Source organism: Pleurodeles waltl, chromosome 9 (assembly GCF_031143425.1).
Source record: "Pleurodeles waltl isolate 20211129_DDA chromosome 9, aPleWal1.hap1.20221129, whole genome shotgun sequence".
Lineage (NCBI taxonomy): Eukaryota > Metazoa > Chordata > Amphibia > Caudata > Salamandridae > Pleurodeles > Pleurodeles waltl.
In genome coordinates, this window is record NC_090448.1 from 776509154 (window position 1) to 776525514 (window position 16361).

The 16361-nt window shown below is 49.1% G+C and overlaps 1 protein-coding gene across 2 annotated transcripts in view; it reads left to right on the forward strand.

Moving 5' to 3' along the window:
• Positions 1–1750: 1750 nt before the first annotated feature.
• Positions 1751–16361, forward strand: part of BBS1 (Bardet-Biedl syndrome 1) — a 373242-nt gene continuing 358631 nt past the window's right edge. Inside the window, exon 1 of one of the 2 annotated variants that reach the window (XM_069207969.1) lies at positions 1751–1886. In XM_069207969.1, coding sequence (XP_069064070.1) covers positions 1858–1886 — 29 coding nt within the window. In that variant the 5' untranslated portion in view covers positions 1751–1857. The remainder of the gene's footprint in view (positions 1887–16361) is intronic. The other variant, XM_069207970.1, reaches the window with a different exon arrangement.

Below are 16361 nucleotides of genomic sequence, written 5' to 3' on the forward strand. Positions count from 1 at the left end.
GGGTTTTAATAGGGGTCTCTGTGAAGCTCCAGGGGTGCTCTATTGAGACGTTCCGGGCTCCCTGGGATGATTTGTCTTCTTTTTCGAACGTAGCCTCTAAATTGTTCAGGGGTTTTGGCCTTCTTCGTCCACACCTTCCCCCCTGGGATTGTCCTGTGGTGCTTTCCCATTTGAAGTCTCCACTGTTTGAGCCTTTGGATTCAGTTTCCCTTAAGCTCCTGACTTTGAATTGTTTTTTTTTCTAATTGCCATTACCATTGCCAGGCGTTTGGGTGAGCTTAATAATCTGGTTTGTCGCTCTCTGTACCTGTGCGTTTTCGAGGACCAGGACGTCCTTTCCTTGGATCCTAAATTCCTCCCTAAGGTGAATTCTTCCTTTCATCGTGAGCAGGATATTGTTCTCCCTGTCCTGCCTACAGAGGTTTTGGTCTCTGACCCTTCCTTGTCCCTTTTGGATGTTGTCCGTGCATTGAAGATTTATTTATCTAGATCTTCCGAGTTCTGTCTCTCTAACCACCTTTTTGTCAGCTTTGGGCCTGTGCGGAAGGGTGGGTGGCCTTCTTCTTGCACCCTGTCCCGTTGGGTTAAGACTGTTATTTTTTCAGCCTACCAGGCCCTGGGCCGGGACGTTACGGGTGGGGTCAAGGCCCATTCCGCACATTGCTCAGGGTTCTGAATTCTCCTTTGATTCCGAGGTCTTGGTCACAGCTGCCTCCTCCTGCTGAGTCAGCTCCTTGTGGTCGGACTGTTCAGGTCACTGGCTGGTGATCTGCAGTGTACCTGGGTCTCTGGTATTTTTTGTGTGCCTCATTAAACTTCGCTCTGCACTTACTGTGTCCTTTTTGGTTCTTTCGTATGGCTGCTGAAAGTGGTCTTGCTTGGGCATTCCTCCATTTGTGCAGAATGGAACGAGGAAAGACAATGAGGAAGTAATGCTCGGATTACTTACTGGTAATCTTCATTACTCCGAACCTTCCTTCCTTGTCCCATTCTGTACGTCCCTCCTTGGCCTTCTTTCCTTTCGTAGAAAGGGAAGAGGTAGCTTTCTAAAAGTGATGTAAGGAGTGTAGAGGGCACTTCACTCCATTCTTGCGGAATGGGACGAGGAAGGAAGAATCGGAGTAATGAAGATTACCCGTAAGTAATCCAAGCATTATCTAATTTGTTCTGATTATGTAAATTTTTAATATTTAACTCTCACCATGGGCAATTGTAGTAGCTATTATGTACTGTCAAATACTACTATGTTTCTCAAAAGTTTTCTAATGTAACATTCTTTAGTTCTATTGTAAAGCGCTCTGACACCTCTTGGTAAAGTCCCCGCTACATAAAAGCACATAAACAAATACAAACAATACGGCTGTGTGGTATTTGCGCACAAACCTAACAATCCTGAAATCACCGCGTCAACAAAAGAAGGCTCACCCCCCCCGCCATAAAAAGCCAACTAGATCTACTAAGCCTTAGGTCCCTGTGAGCACACTCTGGACCAACGCCAGTCACAGCCCTAATTTAGCGTCTCCATTGCTGTTAGCGCCTCCGCTGACTAACAGAAGAACAAGCAACTGACGCCCAGGTGGTGCTGATGAAGAACAAACGGAACTGTCACGTGACGACGCATGATTGGTAGGGACGCCCGAGAGAAAATAAAATTCCTCTAATGGAAGACAGAGGCAACACTGGATATAATGAATCTTGGTGGTCTTGTGCGCATGCACACGCTTCCCGCGCATGCGCCCTTATGCGCAGTAGCACATAAACATACAGGAAGTTTCAATCTCAGAGACAGCCGCTGCCAGGGGCAACAGGGCTGACGCGTAGAGAAAGCAGCCTCACTTTGAGCCAAGAGCGTCCGCTATGGCTACAACTGAAGGTGGTAGGGAGAGGTGAGCGTAGAATTTTGCCTGTCACGGCTTTAAAACTGGAGTTGATTCCCGTTTTCACGTTGTTTATGTGCAATATTGCTTGTGTGCAGTGTTCCAATGTGTGACATGTAAATATCTGAGTTGTGGCATTTCACACTTGATAGAATAAAGCAGTTATGTACCTACAGCGAGACTGATTTCAGTAACGGCTCGTCTATGTGCAATGTAATGCTCTAGAATGGATGTTAAAACACGCAAGTGTTTATGCAAGATTTACGGTAAATATTGCATAGGAACAGCAGAGCAATATGCCAGTCTGCGCAGTCACTCCAAGAAGCCTATAGCCGCCTTTTTAACCTGGTAAATAGATATATGGGTGTGTATAGAGTTAAAGGTTTGGTGCATCGAGTGACATGGGCTGTCTGTTATCAGATCTGTGCGTGTCCCTGCACTCATCTCTACTACCTTTGACTGGCTGTGTGGGGTAGAGAACTGGACCACAGGGAGGTACTGCTTGACAGCCTGACTCATGGTACAATTGTCATACAAAGCATAACCTAATGCTTGGAGCCTGCCATTGGTACAGCTGCCCCTATGTTCTTCCTAGCTGTGTCAGAGGCTGAACAGATGCAGTCACAGTCCTCAGCAGGCTTACTGGGCCACATTCGTACAGTTTCTGACGCACATCTGCAACTGAGGCTTTGAGTGTCAGTTACGCATCCTCTCCTTTCTCTCACTCCTGCCTGTCACTATTTTACTATAAGCTGTCAAATTGCCGTAATAAGCGAGTCCTATTTTTCAGCTTGCATTCTGGTACACATACTCTTCCACTATAATGTGAGAAATATGAATATTAGAACGTAAAGTAAAAATAAAGACTGAATAAACTATTCACTTTTGACATGGGGCAACTAATAACTATATCCGTTTTACGTGGTTAAGTAAAGACTTTTTACTCTGAAGAATATTGTAATAATAATGCAGGCATAAGGTGAGGAGTATGACATGTTTATTGTTACTTGCGTCGCATGTCGCCAAAGAATGGCGTAATGGTTGAACACCAACCAGACCCTATCAACATAGCGAGCGAGTTCCTCACGTACACAGACACACATAAATGAAGCAAAGAAAAAAACAAGGAAATGAACGTAAAGGCGATTTAAAATCTGAATAAATTGCATTTACGATCTAACTAAGTCTACACTACATATTTTCCCTCCCTTCAGAGGAAATCAGTCCAGGCGATAATCCTTACATTTGAGAGCCATCCCCACATTACCTGAATGCTCCATCCTCGACCACATTGAGGACTTATCCCCTTTTTTGAACCAATAGGACTGGAATTGGTGGATGCCAGTCTACCATTTAGTAGTTCATACTGGTTTTGCCTGTGACGTTATGTGGTGTGGTACAGTAAGCCCAGAGGCTAGATTTTAATGCATTTCGGACAGGTACGTTACTCCTTAAGGCTATTTGGTAGTATGGTCTCCTTGAAAATTGGGTTGGTCCACTCAACTTGGCCGCTACATTGGGATATTACAAGGTCGCTTTGTGGGGAGTTATTCCACATGCATTGAGAACTTTGGATAGTTGTATAGAAACATATTGGGAACCATTATCACTTACTAATTCTAAGAGAGTGCCTTCCCTAAAAAAAAACCCCAAAAACTTGTTTTAGGAATTCAAGAACATTGCCAGTGGTGAGAGAGACAAACATTGTATATCAATCCATTTGCATTCATAATCTGCTAAAACAACAAATGGTTTCGGGTTACTTATACAAGGGCCAGATTAAATCGACTCATACCTTTTTGTCAAGCCTCCCTGAGAATGGAACAGGTGACAAGAAAGTAACATGTTTTTAACGTTTCATCCACTTCTCTACTCAGCTGACATCCTTGAATAAACATTTCTAATCACGGTCCATGGCTGGCCCCAAAAAGCACATTCTCAGTTTTCTTTTCACAGCATTAGTGCCAAGATGCCCTTCATGGACCAAAGTAATGAGACAGGGTCTCATTGGAATGAACCACTAACAAATCATTTCTCAGAATAACTTCACCTTCAATTGATAACTCATCTTTTACTTTCCAGTAAGTTCTGAGGTTTACATCTCACTCCTTTACCTTGGACCAACTCTTCCTAATAAGTATAGATACTTCACAATACTCTGAATCTTCAGCAGTGGCAGTCATCCATTCAACCCACCTAAGGAGTGTTCACAAAAAGGCTCATCCAACAAGTACACAACTGCTACATCATCATCACTTTCATGCTGCTCGTCTTCAGTAGAATCAATCTCACATGGCAATCAGGATAGGTAGTCAGCTGGTGTAGGAAAGTAACCTCTTTCTTGGCATGGTTACCCCCATTTTCTGCCTGTTGTAGGTGTGTTTGACTGTATATACTGGGACCCTTCTAACCAGGACCCTAGTAGTTTTGCCCTTTCCTGTAAACTGTACCTTTTCTTCCCACAGTTGGCATACTGGCTCCCCAATGTAAGACCCTAGTATATGGTACCTAGGCACCCAGGGCATTGTTGTTCCAGGGGATCCCTATGGGCTGCAGCAGTTATTCTGCCACCCATAGGGAACCCATGCAAAATGTTCTACAGGCCTGCCTTTGCAGCCTGGGTGAAAACGGTGCATGCATCTGTTTTCACCACAGGTCACTGCACTAGGTCACTGTAAGTCACCACTATGGTAGGCACTCTTAGCCCAGATCGGAGGGGGCAGGTACCTGTGTGTGAAGGCACCCCAGCACTAGCAGAGGTGCCCCCACAAACTCCAGATCCACTTTCCTGGACCTTGTGAGTGCTGGGATGCAATTTTACACGTGTACTGGACATAGGTCACTTCCTATGTCCAGCTACATAATGGTAACTCCAAACCTGGGCATGTGTGGTATCAAACATGTCAGAATCATACCCCACAACTATTGCAAGTATTGAAGTATGATTCCATGCACTCAGGGGGCTCGTTAGAGGACCTCCAGCATTGCTACAACCAGTCTTACAGGGTTTTCCAGGCAGCCCAGCTGCTGCCACTGCTCAGACAGATTTCTCCCCTCCTGATGTTTGATCTGATTATGCTCAGGAAGGCAGAACAAAGGATTTCCTTTGGTTTGGGAGAGGGAGGTAACAAAGAGAGGGGTATCCTCCCCAAGCTACTGGTTTGATTTGAAGGACACATTTGGTGTCCCCCATGCATAAACCAGTCCACACAGGTTCGGGAACCCCCAGTCCCTGCTCTAGCGTGAAAGTGGGCAATGGAAAGGGGAGTGACTACTCCCCTGTCCATCACCATCTCAGGGGTGGTGCTCAGAGCTCCTCCACAGGGTCCCTGGGTTCTGCCATCTTGTTTCCAAGGTTGGCAGGGAACTCTGGGAGCATCTGAGTGGCCAGGCAGGTGCTTACCTGGTTAGGTGACCAATCCCCCTTCCAGGGCTATTTAGGGTCTTTCTTTTGGGTGGGTTCTCAGATTCGGCTTGCAATACTCCAGCAGGATTCCTCTGCAACCTCGACTTCGACTTCTGGCTACTAGGACTGCGTCTGGACTCTCCAGGAACCAACAACGCTGCAAACAACAAAGAAGACTATTCTGGAACTTTGTTCCCATGACTCCTGCCAGTTTTGCAACATTTCCCTGGCCGTGCATCATCAGAAGATAGCAACTCTTCGGCCTGCACAAGACGAAGAAGAAATCTCCCTTGGAGTGAAGGAGTCACTCCTCTGCAACCGCAGGCATCTACAGCAATCGACGACCGGCTGCGTGGATCTCCCCTCATCTTGAGTTGCGTGGATCCTGCATCATGGGTGGTGGTCCGGAGTAGTCCTGTTGGTCCTCTCTGCCAGCTTTCTAAATTTGGTGAAGGTAAGCTTTTGCCTTCACACGCAGGACAGTACCCCCGTGCTGCCAAGGATTTTTGGCATATCCTCCAAGGAATCTTCAGGTGAAGTGCAGCCCCAGCCCCAAGCACTCCTTCCCGCAAAGCACAGCCTCCTGCGTGGTTCTCCGGGGGCGTGGCATCCTCTTTTGTAGTGCTGCATGGGTTCCTCCTGCGGCTCCTGTGTCCCTGTTCCTGACCTGTGGGACTCCTGGGGGTGCTGCCTCTGCTCCTGTGAACTCTCTGCGACATTGAGGGTCCCCTGTCACTCCCCCCTCCTGGGTTGAGTCCTCCAGGGTCTTGCAAAGACCGCCCCAACAGGCAAGGTGGCGGCATCGCCATCCTACACAAGGACACCATAAAAGTCACCACCAGCTCCCAAGACACTATCGACAACACAGAACACATGCACTTCCAAATCCACATTAACAACAACTCCACCCTCAGAGGTACACTAATCTACAGCCCACCAGGACCACGCCCCGCCTTCTGCGACACCATCGCCGACACCATCAACTCGCACGCCCTCACCTCCACAGACTACATCCTCCTCGGTGATTTCAACTTTCACTTGGAGAACCTTCAAGACCACAACTCTACCTCCCTCATTGACAACCTCACCAACCTCGGACTCAAACAAATGGTCACCGCACCCACCCACTCAGCAGGACACACGCTCAACGCAATTTTCACCTCAACTCAACACATAGCCTACACCCACACCACCGAACTCCTCTGGACTGACCACCACTGCGTCCACTTCTCCTTCACCAAACCCCCCACACACCACCATCAACACACCACACCCTACCGCATGTGGGACAAGATCCCCACAGAACGCCTGAACTCCCAACTGCCTCACACCCTCCACCCCCACACCAACGACCCCAACACAGGAGCACACAACCTCTCTAAATGGATCACTACCTGCGCAGACACACTAGCCCCCCTCAGAAATCACATTGCCACCCGCAACATCAAGAACGCCCCATGGTTCACCCCTGAATTCGAAGACTCCAAGCGCAAATGCCGCCAAGCGGAGAAAATATGGCAACAAGAACCCTCTACAACCAACTTCTCCACCCTCAAAGCCACCATCCGCACCCATCAAAAACTCATACGCACTGCCAAAAGAGATCACTACAAGACACGCCTTGATAACATTTCTCAAAACAGCAAAGAACTCTTCACCATCATTAAAGAGCTAGCCAAAGCCAAAGCCAGCAACATAGACCCCCCCCACACACACAGCTCCTATGTGACGCCCTTTCCAACCACTTCCACCACAAAATCCTGGACATCCACAACAGCTTCATACCACACACACCCCTTACTCACCCAACTCAACCCCCAGTCACGACCCCCCACCACACTCACCACCTGGGCCCCCACCACACACGAAGAAACCGAAAAAACCATGAACTCCATCCACTCCGGATCCCCCTCCGACGCCTGTCCACATCGCATCTACAACAAAGCCAGCCCAACCATCGCTCCCATACTCCGAGACATAATCAACTCCTCTTTCGACTCCGCCACCTACCCAGACCCCTGGAAGCTCGCGGAAATCACCGCTCTCCTAAAAACAAAAAAAAACAAAGCCGACCCGGAGATCCTCTCCAACTATCACCCCATCTCCCTCCTCCCTTTCCCCGCCAAGGTTGCTGAGAAACTAGTCAACACCCACCTATTCCACTTCCTCGAAGAAAACAACTCTCTTGACCCCTCACAATCCGGGTTCCGCAAGAACCACAGCACAGAAACCGCCCTCATCGCATGCACTGACGACATCAGGACCAAAGTCGACAAAGGCGAGACTGTCGCACTCATCCTCCTAGACCTCTCCACAGCCTTTGACACTGTCTGCCACCACACACTCCGCACACGCCTCCACAACATAGGAATTCGCCACAAAGCCTTAGACTGGCTCACCTCCTTCCTCACCGACCGGACCCAGAGAGTCCGCCTTCCACCTTTCCACTCCACCGCTACTAAGATCATCTGCGGAGTCCCCAAAGGGTCCTCCCTCAGCCCCACACTCTTCAACATTTACATGATTCCCCTAGCCAACATCCTCTGACCACACAGAATCACTATCCTCTCCTACACAGATGACACCCAACTAATCCTCTCCCTCACCCGCAACCCCACCACCGCCAAAACCAACCTACACGTTGCTCTCCTCGACACCGCCAACTGGATGACAACTAACCACCTCAAGCTTAACTCCAACAAAACCGAGATCATCATCTTCGGCCCCAACAAAACCATATGGGACGACTCCTGGTGGCCCACCGCCCTAGGCCCCGCACCCACCCCGCAGACCACGCATGCAACCTCAGCATCATCCTGGACCCCTCCCTCTCCATGACACAACAAATCAATGCACTAACCTACTCCTGCTTCCACACACTCCTCACTCTAAAAAAAAATTCTTCAAATGGATTCCTCCAGAGACCAGGAAGACAGTCACCCATGCACTCATCAGCAGCAGACTTCGGTAACGCCCTCCACGCCGGCACCGCACTCAAACGCAAACTCCAGAGAATCCAGAACACAGCTGCACGCCTCGTCCTTGGCCTCCCCCGCCACGAACGAATATCACCACACCTCAAATCTCTTCACTGGCTCCGCATAGACAAGAGAATCACTTTCAAGATCCTCATCCACGCACACAAATCCCTCCACAACACCGGCCCGACCTACCTCAACGAAAGAGTGAATTTCCACACTCCCACCCGCAACCTCTGATCAGCCGACCTCGCACTAGCTACAGTCCCCCGCATCCATCGAACCACCACAGGAGGCAGGGCCTTCTCCTACCTCGCCCCCACAACCTGAAACTCCCTCCCCACCAACCTCTGCAAAACCAAAGACCTCCTACTCTTCAGAAAAAACCTCAAGACATGGCTGTTCGAACAGTAACCCCCCTCACCCCCACCCCCACATGCGCCTTGAGACCCTCACGGGTGAGTAGCGCGCTGTATAAATTTTTTTGATTGATTGATTGCTGGTCCCTGGCAATACCGCTTTTCTACTAACTACGAGTTTGCCTTTGCCAGGCTTGTTGATGAAATTCCTGCACTAATACCCGTCTGCAATCTTCACTCTAGCGTGGGACATCTTCTGCATCTATCAGGAACGTTTCTCCAGCTCCAAGGCTGCAGTGCGGACCTGTTCTTCTTCACCGTCGACCAACTCCTGCAAGTACAGCTGGGTGGGTAGTAGCTCCTACTCCTTCTGGACTCCACTGTGACTGTTGGACTTGGTTCCCTCTATCCACAGGTCTTCTTTCTTCAGGAATCCACCACTGGTTTATTGCAGAATTGTCTGGGTGTCTTCTTTTTCTCCTTTTGGGTGGTTTGGAAACATTTCAGTCGTTTACACCAGCTTTCCTGGTCGCTGGGGGGGGTACTGTGTTACTTACCTCTGTGGTTTTATAGTACTCCCAGCTCACCTCTACACATTCCACTTACCTAGGTGGGGGTCCCGTGTTTGCATTCCATTTTTTTTAGTTAATGGATTGTGTGTGTCCCCCCGGTCACTATTCGTTATTGCTAATTGCACTGTTTTCTATCATTTTCTATGCCTATTTCTGATTACTAGTGTATATGTTTAGTGTATTACTTACCTTTTAGTGGGGGATTGCCCTTCTAGTATTTTGTGGTATTGTGTTCCAAAAATAAAGTACCTTTATTTTTGTACAATTGAGTGTTTTCTTTCATGTGTGTGTAAGTGCTGTGTTACTAAGGTGGTAGTGCATGAGCTTTCCATGTCTCCTAGATAAGCCTTAGCTGCTAATCCACAGCTACCTCTACAGAGCCTGACTTCTAGACACTGCCTACACTTCAGTTAGAGGGGATACTTGGACCTGGTATAATGGACGGCAAACCAATACTCTTCGTGGACCACAACCTACTATTGCAGTTTTTGAAACGCAGGTGCACCACAGGAGGGCAACATGATATGCCCGACCTGTCTCCCCTTGTCAGGGATGGAGAAGACTGACATTGTTCGAACAATACTGATGTAAATATTGGGAAGACCAAAAGGTAAAGAGTACATGTCAATTCGAAATGCAGCAGACATCAGAGGTACATGAGTCTCCAACTATTGACAGGCAGACCCATTCGGTGCCACGGATACAGGGATAGCTGAGAGGGGTAAACATTGCCTGCAGACATATACACCCCGTAGTTTAGGGGGGAGGTAAATTCTGCACACGAAAAGTCATACTAAATTTGAAGATGGCCGACTGGACATGGACAAAGGGAGGCCGGGCAACAAGGACTCCAACGTGTATTCCACTTGGTCTAAGGGGTGAGTACAGAACGGGATAATGGGTGGGAGGGGGAGGATACACATGCATGTAGATGGGCACATTGGGGAGCCACCTATTGTGGGTTGGGGAGGGACATGTTTGTTAAGTTACTAAAGGGGTTTGTTGCGGAATGGGACAATTGCAGACTTTTTTTTTTTTTATATATCTTTATTGATTTTGTATAACAGATACATAATACAAACATTTGTCGGAAATTGTTGCAGGATTATATTTATCTGGTTAATATTACTTAGAAACAACCAAACCCCCCCCCCCCCCCCCCATTTACACACCTTCGAAACATTGTAACATTCAGTGAATATTTTCTGCTGCTTTGCTCGTAGTGGTATACTTGTGTTGCGGCTCAGAGAGGCCCCAATTGTGGCTGCTGTGGCACACCAGTATTTTATTAAGTCGGGCCCCCGGGATGGCTGAATGCGTTCGCGCCTGTGTACCAGTTGGGTAGGCAGAGGGCTTAACTTATTCCAGCCCATTGACCTACCCGATGCTCCTCCGGTACCGCCCACCATCAAGTTAGCCCCGGGTGGAGAGGGGTTAGGAATTGCATCTTACTTTTACTTGTTTGTCTTGATGGCCTTCTGTTGTGTTGTTTCTAGTAGGGGTTCTGGTGGGTGCGGCTTATATGTTCTACAACCCTCTTCATGGAGGTTTATCATCGTTTTTTGTCTCTAGTTTGGCTACCAGTGCCTCCCAGGTGTCACACCCCGTGTGTGGCTGACCATCCCGTGCTAATTTTTGGAGCACCTGATGCTCTGTGCGGGCCCAGCGGAGCACTAGGGTATGCCAGGACTTCTGGTCAGGGGAATTGGGTGCTTTCCAGTGCATTGCAATCAATCTTTTAAACATCACGTAAGCCAAGTCTACAAACTTGTGTAAGTGTCTATGCTTTTTTGCTCTGGGCCTCACTCCCAGTAAGCAAGATCTGGGGTCCACTGCCAACACAAGCCCCGTGTATTCTGAGGTCGCCTTCACCACCTTACCCCATTCTATTTGTACCTGGGGGCAGTCCCAGACCATATGATAAAAGTGAGCCGATGGTTCCCGGCATCTGGGGCATGACGGGGTCGTGTCGGGGAACATCTGCTTTATCCTGGCCGGTGATAGGTACGTTTGGTGTTTGAAATTAAACTGAGTGTAACGTAATCTTGGGTTCCTGGATAACTCCCCGTGTATAGGATAGTGCTTTCGGCCAGTTATCCTGAAGGATCGGAACAGGGAGGACAGTGTTCCATCTCTCCCTGGCCCTCTCCAGACAGGGCCCCGAGAATTTACTTAGTGCCTTGTATAGGCTTGAGATTGCTTTAGATTGTGCGTCCCCTTGTAGTATATGGTGTATTATGGGAGAAGTCTCTGGTTCTAGGGTGCCTGCTCCCCATGCTTTTTTGATTGCATGGCATATTGCATGGTATGCTAAGAATTGACCAGAATTCACTGTGGTGAGGGCCTGGATGGCTTCAAACGACATTAGTTTACCGTCTTCGAAACAGTCGCCCACCTTCTGTATACCCGCCTCTGACCACTGCGAAATTGAATGCGACTCGGACGTGTGTCGACCCGGGAGGCAGTCCAGCGGGACATGCGGGGTGTATGGGAGAACTTCGTGGCCCTTCTGGATATATTTCCCCCAACAGGCTTGTGCCACAGCCAACAATGGGTTAATAGGTTTGCTTTTGGGGTGCTTATTGGATAGCCATGTCAACAGTTGGGTTCCTTCTAGCCGAGCCTGCAGCCACATGGATTCAGCTGATGCTGGTCTGTGGAACCAGGGCTGTAACCACTGTAGCTGTGCTGCTGCATAGTAGAGTTCAAAGTTGGGAGCTCCCAGTCCGCCCGATTCCACCGGAAGCTGTAGTGTGGTTAATGCCACTCGTGCTCTCCCGCCCTCCCATATAAGCTGTATCAGTGTTGTATTCAGGTTGCTAAAAAAGCTCCGCGGTAGGATGAGTGGTAGAGCCGCAAAATAGTATAGTAACCTGGGCAGAATCAGCATATTCGCACTCTGCCTGGTGGAGAGAACGGTAGTTTGTTCCAGAAGCGTAGAGAACCCCTCGTGGATGCTAATACTCTTCCCAAGTTACCGTCTCTGAGGTCCTCTGCGTTGTGATATATGTGGACCCCCAGATATTTAAATGTTTCGAAACACCATTTCAGGCGTCCACGTGCGGCCTCTTCCTGTCTTCCCGGTGTCCACCTAATCAGTGGGAATACACACGATTTTTCCCAGTTTACTGCTAAACCAGATATCGATCCAAACTCGGCTAGTAGTGACATTATGGGGGGCAGTGACTCCGTGCCCCTCCGGGTATATATTAACACATCATCAGCATATAACGAGATTAGGTGGTGTGTTCCGTTCCTGTTTATGCCCCATTCATTTGCCATTGATCGTATTTTAGATGCCAGTGGCTCCATAGCGATAGCAAACAATAGTGGAGATAGGGGGCAGCCCTGCCTTGTGCCCCTAGAGATTGGAAAGCTATCAGAAATCACTCCCCCCGTCTTCACCCTTGCACTTGGGTTTGAGTATAATGTGCGAACCCAGCGCACGTAGTTAGGGCCTATTCCCATCCGTCGCATTGTGGCCATGAGAAATTCCCATTCCAATGTATCGAACGCCTTCTCGATATCCAGTGAGAGCACCATTTCATCGTATGCATCAGGGGAAGTATCTCCCATTACACTCAAGAGCCTGCGGATGTTTAAGAAGGTGTTGCGCTTTGGGATGAAGCCGTTTTGGTCGTCGTGGATTAAGGTGTGTATAATGGGAGCAAGTCTGTTGGCTAGTATTTTACCCAGTATCTTGCAATCTAAGTTTAACAACGAGAGTGGTCTGTAAGATTTGACGTCTATGGGATCCCGCCCCGATTTGGGGAGTACCGCTATCATGGCCTCTCTCTAGGATGGGGGCAGTTGTTCGGTGGCCCATGCCTCTTCGAACACCTTCAATAATTGGGGCTTCAAACGGGACGAGTATACAGAGTAATACTCTAAAGGGAGACCATCTATACCCGGCGATTTATTCCTGGGCATCTGCGCTATTGCTAAGTCAATTTCCCCTGTTGTGAGATGGGCTTCCAGTGTGTCCCTGTCTGTTTGAGATAGTCGCGGTGATAGGGAGCCTCCTAGAAAAGACTCAAATTGTGTAGTCATGCATGAGGTGCATTTGGAGTATAAATTCCCGTAGTACTCTTTGAATGTTGCATTTATCTCTGCTTGTGTAGTAACCGTTGTGTGTTTGTCGATTTTGATGGCTCCTATGGGGGAGTGCTGTCTGTCTTCCCGCAGTAGCAGGCCAGCATTTTCCCTGATCTGTCTCCTTCCGAGTGCAGACGCTTTAAGTGGTAATTGTAGTCGTGGCAACGAAGTCTGCTGTCTGCTTCGTTATATTTTATGCGGGCTGCTTTTAATACTGTGTATGGCGTTTCCCCCGCGCAACTGCCATTTCCGCTGCTCTTAGATCCTTTTCTAGCTTAGCGATTTCGACACTCAGAGTGCGCCTCAGTCCCCAGTTTGCGGAGAGACACTGGCCTCTGACCACCGCTTTGTGAGCGTCCCACTCCGCCGCCCGTGAGCCTGCAGTGAGGTCATTTGTTTCCCAATATTGGCGTATTGTGGTGCTCAATGTGTCTGCAAATGCCGGGTCCTGAAGCGCTTCTACTTGTAGGCGCCAGGTAGGAATCCCCTGCTGGCTCCTACCCCAATTTAGTGTTGCTCTCAGCGGTGAATGGTCTGACAGTGTCTTTGCTAAATATTCTGTCCTATTTGTCAGATCAGAGATGTCCTGAGTGCCCCATATAATATCTATTCTAGTGTGTATTTTATGCGGGGGTGAATAAAACGAGTATTCCCTCTGGTGGGGATGCCTCAGGCGCCAGATATCATATAGTCTCATGGTGGGCGCCCAGTGTTGCAGTGGGCTGGGATTGCTCCTCATCGTCCTCGGGCCCCCTAACGGGCTAGATCTATCCAGAGCGGGGTCTGGTATGCTATTATAGTCTCCACCCCATATAGCCAGAGCTGATGGGTTTGCTAACAGTGATGGTATGAGTTTGTGCAGAAATCCCACTGTGCCGCCGTTTGGGGCGTATATGCCAATTACAGAAAGTTGTCTGCCATCTAGCTGGCCTTCCATCACTATGAATCTGCCCCCTGAGTCTATTCTGTGTGCCGTTTGGTGAAATGGAACACCTCCTGCGATCCATATCAATACTCCCCGTGCGAACGCTGAATATGCTGTGCCCATCAGCTGTCCTCCCCACTTCGCCCGCAGGTCCCGTATGTCTGGTTCCATTAAGTGCGTCTCTTGGAGGATGGCAATGTGTATTCCCAATCGTTTAAGGCGTGCATAGATTCTAGACCTTTTACTCAGTGTGCCCATACCCCTCACATTCCATGTCAGTATGTCGTATTGGTTACTGTTGCATTTAAGTTGTGGCGCCATGTGGGGTCATGAGGTGAGCTTGTGCTTGTGCTACCACTTTGCTCTGCGGGTTTTCGACTTGCTGCCCCTCTGGTGTCGCAGTTTGTTGTATTCGCCTTTCGCAGTAGTTTACGTTTGTTCGTGGTGTGACTAAGTTGTGCATTTTAGTTAACTTACTACTGCCCTCCCCCCCAACTAATGCCCCCACTCTCCTAACAGCTATTATGAAACTGGTTAACTCGTAAAAATATGAAAAACCCTGTATCCATCTGGATATCCTTGGTGGTGTTATCATGACGGTCTAATCCGGCTCACTAGTAGAGCTCACATAAGACTGCAGACTATGTCTGCAAGTGTTTGTGTGCACCCCCCAGAGCGAGTGTCCGCTTCGCCCCCGTACCCCCGCCCCCCTGCCCGATGGGCCCCCCCCAAGGTCGCCATAGGATTATGTAAAAGATACACTTTCCTTTTTAGAGAATGTTCTTGCTTCAAGGACTCGCGTCGTTTCAGGGCCATCTGTATCGGGCAGCCAGGATTCCTCAAATTTCTAGCGCGGAAGTAATGCTGTGAGCCGAGGTCAGAGATCGTCCGTTGTTCTGGGGGTGACCCTCGGGCCCTTCGGTACCCCTGCTATTGTAGAGACAGAGCTAGCCGTGTCCGAATCTATGCTGATCTCCGGGGTCTCCCTTATTATCTCAAACTTGTTTTGTGTCAGTAGGGGGGTTTCTTTCAGGACTTTTGCTCTTTCCTCAGCTGCTTGTTGAGCAGACGGTTGAACCTTGGTGCGCCTCTTGGAGTGTTTCCTTGACGACGAGATTGACCACTCCTTTCCGCCATCCTCGTCGTCACGCATGTTCGCGAGCCCTTTAGCATGTAGCCATGTCCATACATCTTCCGGAGAAGTGAATATGTGCGTGCGGTCCTCTGATATCACTCTGTTTGGCTGGAAACAGTAGAGCATATTTGATATTAAGTTCACGCAGGCGTTGCTTGACCTTTGCATAAGAGTTACGTTTTCTTTGCACCTCTTGGGTGAAGTCTGGGTATGCATTGATGGTTCAGTCCTCGTACTTGAATGGGCCTTTGTTGCGAAATTGTTGGAGGATTGCATCTCGGTCCCGGAAGTTTAAGAATCTGGCGATTATTGGCCTGGGGGGGGGTGCCCAGGAGGCGGGGGCCTGCCCGGGATTCTGTGTGCCCTTTCAACTGTGGAGAGCTTTGATGGGGCCCCACTTAGTACCTCTTTAATTAGCCATTGTTCTAAAGATAGTTCCATGTTTTGTTGCTGCGTGTTTTCAGGGAACCCCAGAAATCCGATATTGTTTCAGCGCGATCTGCTTTCAGCTTCCTCCGCCCGTTTCCATAGCGCCTTCAGCTCCGCATCCAGTCGTTGGATCTGTTTCTGATTGTCCTGTGCCGTGGGGGACAGTTCGGCCAGCCCCTCTTCTGCCGTTTTGACTCTTTCTGACAGCTTTCGGTGATCCACTCGGAGTAGATTCAGGTCTTGCGACACCGCGTCGATTCTATTTTCCAGAGACGTTTTAGTGTCCATGATCGCCTGGAGGACCCTCTCCAGTTGCGCAGATTGTGTCGTGAATGTGCTTTACAGCGTTTGTAGGGTCGGGTTTGTTTGATGGTTGGTGGGCGCTGGTCCATGCGCTGCGCGATCTTGGTTCTTAGCTGCTTTGAGCCTGCCCGCCATTGTGTGTGACCAGTGGTGGCCTTGCAAGGTGTGGCGAAGCTCTTCTTGGGGTTATTTCACTGCGGGTTGCCCTTTAATCTCTTGCAGTGATTCTATATGCCTTCCCCTATTTTCGCAAGTTCCACGCAAAAGGGGGCGGATGGGCTT